Raw genomic sequence first — 8,351 nt, forward strand, 5'->3', positions numbered from 1 at the left:
GCACCTGTAAGGAGTGTCTCCTCCAAATTTCTTCTGGTCAACATCATCACTGAGCAACTTCATGTAGCCACCACCACAGTCAAGCTTCTGCTCGTGCTTGACAGAGAATTGGAAGACTAGGGTCTTGTCCTTGTTGCTGAACTCAGGGAACTCAGCTGATATAGCGTAGAATCTGTAGTCTTCGCTAGTCTGGATACCTGCGCAAGAGAGTGATCATTGACATGAGAATATGAATAGGTGTAGCACCAATGAATCATCATCATCATCACTGGTCCTGAAACATACCTTTATCGTTAGCGTCACCAGACCAGTTTCCAGCTGTGTGTTTCCACTCCCCAGCAGTGTTATCATCTTTCTTCCAGTCGGATTTTACCCATCTGCTCTCCCACCCATCTTTGGAACGTAGAGAAAACAAAAGAACACAGCAAAGGAGACATCAGATAAGCAAATCGTCGGATTGAATGTACATATTAAGTCTACTTCATATATCAAAACTTCTCCTATAATACGAATCCAAAGACTTGTTCATAAAAAAAAAAACGATTACAACGATCAATCTAAACATGAATCTATCAAGACTTGCTGATTAGATAAAACAATTGTACTAGTTTCCAAGCCATTTACACAGCTTAATATCATCGAAAATATTACTCCTGTGATTTTCCAAATCGCCGCTACATAGAGTTTTAATCATCACAAACAATAATTTTCGAATTCAAAAGGATCAAAGTATAATCAAAATCCACAAAATCACAAACGCCGCCACTAATCATCGATCTATAGATCTACCACAATCCTAACCAAAACATTTTCGAAGAAAAAATTCATCGAATTGAAACGATGATCAAACTGAAATCAATCTAGCGATCGCAAAACAGAATCATAAAAGCATCAATCAATCTTATTGACACACTTAGAATCTAAGATAAGAGAAGGGACTGAGAGAGAAATGTAGCCTACCATCGAATTTTTCCTCGAAAATAACTTCGGCAGAGACGATCACCACGAGAGCGAAAAGAATCAAAGAGATGAGGTTAGGGTTTAGTTTCGCCATTGCTACAAACTCAGATCAGATCAGAGCCTTCACCTGAAAACAGAAGAGATTCAAATATATATACCCGAGAGAAGCTGCAAGTGAAGTAGAAGCTCAACGTGTCATCTTTCAATACATGTTTACCAATAAATGACGTACACGTCAGATTTACGTGTCATGGGAATGGCGTGGCTGAATGTAACTGGACATTACTAATATAACTGGACTTGGAGTATTTCAAACTAATTTTTTTTTTCTTTTTTTTTTTTTTTGAGAAATTTCAAACTAATTTTATCTCCAAAATATATTAAAATTTTACTTAGTATGCACATCATTAAATTAAAATCTTAATTTCATTCTAAGTTAATATATGTATATATATATATATATATATCAAAATCTTATTTTCATGGAGATAAATCATACTAAGTTAATATATTAAATTTTTATTTTCTTTAAATTTTATACAGTAAACAAAATATTTTGGATATTTTGCAAACTAATTTTATCTCCAAAATATTTTGTTTGCTGTATAAAATTTAATGAAAAACATTTATTTTTCATGAAAATAAGATTTTAATATATTAACTTAGTAGTATGCACATCACAAAAAAATGTTTAATTGTATTTCTGTTTGTTAACTACCACCAGATGAATTAAATAATTTATGCTTAAAAATAAATTTATTAATTTAAATATTATAATAAAAATACAAAGTATCCTTAAAAGAAAAGTATTGTTACTGTAGTAAAAAGGAAATAAATAAATAAATGATATTTTATACATAAAGGTAAAGATATTTAAAGGGGAGCAACTTTCAGCATCTTCAACTTGTTGGAGTTTGACGTTCTATTTGGCTGTTATTTTAGTTTTTACTTTAACTTGTTAGATTGTATACCTTTATCAATGAGTTTTAGACTTACAAAAAAAAACTTAGATAAATTAATTACTTTATTTCAAAATTAATAAAACATAAGAATTATCTTATTATTTTAATTAAAATTTCAAACTTTTTTTGAATTTAAACAATATATTATTAGATTTGACCAAATCTATATTAACATTTTTGAAGTATATTTTATTTTCTAATCTTTTATTTATAAAATTTGCATAATTAATCTTTTACCATTTGAATAAATGTTAAAACTTGGATGAAATATTTGTAATAAAGTCTAATCAAGAATGTTAACCACCATATCTTACCTTCATTAATTTTTTTTTTATGGAAAAAAACTATACAAATTCACAATTTCAATAACACAACTTTTTATTGCCAATACACTAAAATATATATAGCAATGCACATCATCTATATTAAAAATCAAAGAAACTTAATCAATTATAATATAAAATTATAATATATATATATAAATAAATAAAAAGAATTACCCCATAGCGTACCACATGTTAAATCCTAATAAACATATATATCCTAAAAATCAAATATTTGAATATGTAAATTTTTTTGTAATAGTTAAGATTTAACCTGTGTGAATTATTATAATACCAATTGTGTAGTATATAATTTTGTTTTATTTGAATATGTAAATTTTGTATAATAATTAAGATTTGATCCGTTTAAATTACTATAATATTAATTTTATATTATCACAACATATGTACCAAGAGTTTGTAAAAGTCATTTTCAAGATTTTATGAAAATGTAATTAAGGGATACAATAAAGTTAGAAAGAGAATATAGAAATTCAATTTTGAGTGTTATTTACTTATTTGGAAAAATATAATGGTATATAATGTAAATATTATTAAAAACTAACGGCAAATAAAGAAATAAAATGGTATGTAAATGTTTCTAGCTTTATGAGCGTTACACCAAAACATATAGGATGACAAACTTATTAATTTTATGATCTAAAAATATTTTTAAATTTTTTTACACAAATAATAATATTTAGCTAAAAAAATAATATTTATTTTATAAAAGATAATTTTCGTAATTATAATTTTCACATCGTATCTCGTTAATCAACGTTTTAGTGTGTCATATAGTCAGCATATAACTTTTTTATGGACTGGTTTGGATTGGAATTTTTTTCGGATTCAGGTAGCAATGTTTAAGATTCGTTTGAAAGTTCAATAAAATATTTGGATTAAGGTGTTGTTCGTTTGGTGAACCAGACGCAGTATCTGGACGCAGATGCAGATTGTTGTTCGTTTAGTGATAATTAAAATAATAACTGGATTAGGTATCTGGATGAGTTTTGAAAACTCATCCAAAAAAACACTAAATTTCTAAATGAGTATGAGTGGAGAGTTTGAATGAGGTAAACTCATCCAAAACTGGTAAAAATCAAAAATACCCTTATTTTAATTAAATAATTACAAAGTATTTTTTTTCTCAATTCTAATATCAACAAAACCCTAAAATCTCAATTCTTCATCAATCAACCCGCTCATTACCACAAAATTACGTTTTCCCGCCAAAATCGCAAAAATTACGTTTTTCCGTTAAAACCGCAAAATTACATTTTCCCGTCAAACCCGTAAAATCTCATTTTCCCGCCAAAACCGTAAAATTACGTTTTCCCGCCAAAACCATAAAATTACGTTTTCCCGCCAAAACCGCAAAAACTCGTTTTCTCGCCAAAACCGCAAAATTACGTTTTCCCGCTAAAACCGCAAAATCTCATTTTCCCGCCAAAACTGCAAAATTACGTTTTCCAATCAAAACCGCAAAATTACGTTTTCTCGCCAAAACCGCAAAATTATGTTTTCCCGCCAAAATCGAAAAATTACGTTTTCCCGCCACAATTCCAAAAATTATGTTTTTCCGTCAAAACCGCAAAAATTCATTTTCCCGCCAAAACCGTAAAATCTTGTTTCCCACCAAAACCGCAAAATTTCATTTTTCCGTCAAAACCGCAAAATTTCATTTTTCCGCCAAACCAACAAAAACTTGTTTTTCCATCAAAACCCCAAAATTACGTGTTTAGCCAAAAAACGCAACAACTCAAAAATAAGTTTTTTCGTCAAAACTGCAAAATCACATTTCCTGCCAAAAACGCAAAATCAAAGTTTTCCGCCAAAAACACAAAATTTTGGGTTTTTGGCTAAAAGCGCAAAATCTCGGTTTTCTGCCAAAAACAAAAAATCTCAATTTTCCGCTAAAAACATAAAATCTTTGTTTTCCATCAAGACAAGGAAACTTCATTTTAAAATATTTGTTTAAATTTAATATAAAAATAAGCTAACATTAATAAATTATAACCACTAAATCTTCAACATAAAATAAAGGGGTTTTTGATCATTTTACATATATTGTATTCAGATGCACATAAATCAAATTACAAAACAAACATAATTTTATCTAGATACAATTTCTGAACGCATAAACTAATAACGCAAACGAACATCATTTAGATGTTCAGATATTGCGTCCAGATACTACGTCTTGATACTGTATCTAGATATTGCATCTAATGCACCAAACCAACAAGGCCTTAGCTTTCAAAGTAACTGAAAATGTGCGGGTTCGAATATCCCTCTAAGATATGTTGTGTATTTTATTTAAAAAAAGCGTTTAAGATTCGTTCTTATTTAACCAACATAAATTTTCACGGATCCTTTTTATTCTGCTTGTTTCCATCCTCCTGTTTGGTTAACAGAAACTCTTTGTAACGATTACATTTTATCATCTATATAATTTCCTTTTTGACGAAAAAAAAAAAAAAATCACAGTACGGTTTCACGAAAGGGTGTTTACTTGGTGAATCAAATATGAAACAAAGTGATGAATATTTAAGTCTCATTCTAATTAAACTGCTAGAATGCGTGTGAGACTCACACCGTGAACCACTACGAACCAGCTTCTGCTGTTTGATTAGGATAAAATGTAATTCATGGAATCCTGTTTTTTGTAATTGTTGGTTGAATAGAATAAAATTACTAATGTAATGAAATGCTTTTAAACAGCCTTACTTATTTCCTTCTCTATTGTGAGTCCATGTAAAGAGGAGAATATGAGATGATCATGAGAGTAAAGAGAAGGGGAGAGATGAAGCTGCCACAACCATTTCACCATAATAGCTAAAAAAAGTTATACAGCCCAACAAAACTAGAGCTAAGGAGTTCCTTGGAAAGAAAAGGTAAAAACAAGAAAGACTACGAAAATCTTTTTAATAGTCTCCACCATCTTTGCTTAAAGCTCGTCCTGTAGTAAAATCATTATCACAAAGTTAGTCACACAGGCCAATTCAGTATAATTATAGGTTTAAAGGCTGAGAAAGAGATCTAGAGACATACATGGGCAGCATCGGTTTCCTCGGATTCCTTGCTTTCCTCAGACTTTGATTCGTTGTCTGAGTCATCTCCTTCATTGTCATCATCTTCTGCTTCTCCCTCGGCCTGTAGGAAAGTAAATTTATGTCAAAAAACTTGACAGAAACAGAGTGGTTTACTATGCATATTAATGTGAAGCCCAAGAAATCTTACGTCAGATTCAGCAGGAGCGTCCTTTGATTCCTGGTAATACCAAAAATATTAAAAAAAAAAAAAAAACTTGATTACTAAAGTTATTCTGAATCAGACAAAATTTTCCGGATGGAGGATTGTTATTACCTCTTCCTCTTTCTTCTTCTCAGCTTCGTCGAATGCTGCTTTCTCCGCCTATTAACACCAGAATAGATTATTAGTTATTATTCATTAACCACAGTAAACCAAACGACGAACAAGGATTGATTAACATACATCCTTGTGCTTTCCCCATGTTTCTTCGGCCAACTTCTTAGCGTAATCTGGGTCATCGCTTACCAACACATTGTCAAACAAGGATCCAGATTTCACCTACCAAAAAGATCATGTGCTTAGTACCAAACATACACCATCAGGAAAGAAGAAAAAAGTTTCTGGGACAAGATATTATTATTACCTGCCACAACTCCACTCCAACATACTTCAATTTGGGGAAGACGTAGAGTTCTGGGTCATCCTTGAACTCTGCGCAAAAAATGATACACTTAGACTTACTACTGATTCCATATTATACTGAATACTATTGTTACATCTATGATCCATAACTAACAGATTGTAAAGAAGTATTTCAGTTGAATATACAATATGATGGATTCCTAGTCGCGTCAAGCTGGTGTGAGATTGTATTTTGTTATAAAAATTAATATTTTAGAGACATGGAGCATTTTATTACATGAATACTATGGACATTATGAATCACAGAGAAATTACCAGGGTTATCAATCATTGGAGCCTTCCACTTGCCCTTGTAATTTGGGTTCTTGATTTTCTACAGGGCAATATGACAACAACTATTAGAGAAAAACCACACAGTTTGACCATCTTAAATACTCTTATTATACAGCGAAAAACCAACAAACCTTGGCCTCCCATTCACCGTTGTACTCTGGGTTGGGAATGGTTGGAGCAGTCCACTCACCATCTTCTTCTTCATCCCAGTCCTCAGGCTAAAAAACAAAGGTTCCAAATAAAAACCCAGCAAGCGATAATTTAGATTTAATATGCATCAATGACAGAAAAGGTTCAAACCTTTTTAGCATCAGTGTCTGGGATCTCCTTTGGGATATCATCATATCCAGCTGGCTTTTTGTCTTCCGGATCAGGAATGTACTCAGTCTCATCCCAGTCCTCAGGCTTCGTGGCACTTGGATCCTTGATCTTCTTTGGTGGGAGGAGATCCCAGTCAGAGTAGAGGCTACCAGTTTGCTTCTCAACATTGTCAATCAAGATACTGTAAGTAGCATCTGGGCGGAGGACGAATGTGTAGACATGGGTAAGCTGGTCAGTCTCACATGGGACCTCCTTCTTGATCAGATGGTTTGCTCCATTGTAGGTAAGGATAGCATGTACTTTCTTAGTGCTGTAGCCACAGATATCAGGGCCAAACATAATGCTGCAGGTAAAAAGAAAGGAGATAAGCATATGATGCTTGATTGTTTGAAGATAATATAGAGACAGATGGTGAAAGAAACTGAAGAAGCACCTGTAAGGAGTGTCTCCTCCAAATTTCTTCTGGTCAACATCATCACTGAGCAACTTCATGTAGCCACCACCACAGTCAAGTTTCTGCTCGTGCTTGACAGAGAATTGGAAGACTAGGGTCTTGTCCTTGTTGCTGAACTCAGGGAACTCAGCTGATATGGCGTAGAATATGTAGTCCTCGCTAGTCTGGATACCTGCGCAAGAGAGTGATCATTGACATGAGAATATGAATAGGTGTAGCACCAATGAATCAGCATCATCACTGGTCCTGAAACATACCTTTATCGGTAGCGTCGCCAGACCAGTTTCCAGCTGTGTGTTTCCATTCCCCAGCAGTGTTATCATCTTTCTTCCAGTCGGATTGTACCCATCTCTTCTCCCATCCATCTTTAGAATAAAAGAGAAAACAAAGGAACATATCAATAGAGATTCAGACGAGAAAATGAAATCTCATGCGTACTATGAATTCCCTGGAATGATCGTATAAGAAAATTTCAATCTAAGCATAAAACTTACAAGACTTGCTCATTACAGAGAATAAATCCCAACTCATAGAGAGGTTTACTCATCACAACCTTGGTCACTGATCATAATTACGAATTCAAAAATCCGAAGTAGAACCAGAAATCCACAGATTCTATAGATCTATAACAATCCTAACCTAAAATTTCGAAAAAAAGCTCGATCGAATTGAAGCTACATTGGATTGGATCAAACAAACTGGTTATGGCATCATCTAATCGAAACGAATCAATCTAAGAGAATCATCAATCGCATTTTTAATATAAGAGAAGAGACTGAGAGAGAAATGTATGTATGTAGCCTACCATCGAATTTTTCCTCGAAGATAACTTCAGCAGAGACGATCACCACGAGAGCGAAAAGAATCAAGGAGATGAAGTTAGGGTTTAGTTTCGCCATTGCTACAAACTCGGATCAGATCAGAGAGAGAGCTCTTCACCAGTTTACAAGTTATACATATACACCCTAGAGAGAACAACCTGCAAGTGAAGTGGAAGCTCTCGCCGCTTTTTCATCCAAGCGAACCAATGAGTAACGAACACGTAGATTTACGTGTCATGAGAATGACGTGGCTTAATATCACTGGATAAAGCCACGAATTTGGACTCGCACGAGTTTATTGTTTACACGTGAGAGACGGTGAGAGACTGATGCATCTCGTGGGATACCTTTTTCTAGCCGTCGGATTCTAACTACTTTCATCTACAAAAATCCTCTTTTTATTTTTTTATTTTTCTTTTTGCCAACATCTTTACAAAATCTTTTTTTTAAAGCACATCTAGGGGTGTTAAATTTTTTCTGGATATGTAGCATTTTAGCATAT

The 8,351-nt window shown here is 33.0% G+C and overlaps 2 protein-coding genes across 3 annotated transcripts in view; both read right to left on the minus strand.

Annotated features, from left to right (window-relative positions):
• LOC104704579 (calreticulin-1-like) overlaps positions 1 to 1,104 on the minus strand; it is a 3,308-nt gene extending 2,204 nt beyond the window's left edge. The window contains exons 1-3 of the mRNA XM_010420638.2: positions 961 to 1,104; positions 286 to 393; positions 5 to 197 (exon numbers count right to left, since the gene is read on the minus strand). Coding sequence (XP_010418940.1) covers positions 5 to 197; positions 286 to 393; positions 961 to 1,054 — 395 coding nt within the window. The 5' untranslated portion in view covers positions 1,055 to 1,104. The remainder of the gene's footprint in view (positions 1 to 4; positions 198 to 285; positions 394 to 960) is intronic.
• LOC109124603 (calreticulin-1-like) lies at positions 4,946 to 7,987 on the minus strand. 2 transcript variants are annotated; one of them, XM_010416676.2, is made up of 12 exons: positions 7,834 to 7,987; positions 7,286 to 7,393; positions 7,008 to 7,200; positions 6,554 to 6,917; positions 6,385 to 6,471; positions 6,236 to 6,293; positions 5,922 to 5,989; positions 5,741 to 5,836; positions 5,612 to 5,659; positions 5,486 to 5,515; positions 5,297 to 5,398; positions 4,946 to 5,204 (listed from the first exon to the last, which is right to left on the minus strand). In XM_010416676.2, the coding sequence occupies exons 1-12, from the start codon at positions 7,925 to 7,927 to the stop codon at positions 5,193 to 5,195; spliced, it is 1,260 nt and encodes a 419-aa protein (XP_010414978.1). In that variant the 5' UTR covers positions 7,928 to 7,987; the 3' UTR covers positions 4,946 to 5,192. The 2 variants fall into 2 exon arrangements, with proteins under 2 accessions (XP_010414978.1, XP_010414979.1); XM_010416677.2 differs by lacking the exon at positions 5,486 to 5,515 and having other exon boundaries at positions 4,954 to 5,204; positions 5,297 to 5,388.

The sequence above is a fragment of the Camelina sativa genome, chromosome 7, assembly GCF_000633955.1.
Source record: "Camelina sativa cultivar DH55 chromosome 7, Cs, whole genome shotgun sequence".
Taxonomy (NCBI): Eukaryota; Viridiplantae; Streptophyta; class Magnoliopsida; order Brassicales; family Brassicaceae; genus Camelina; species Camelina sativa.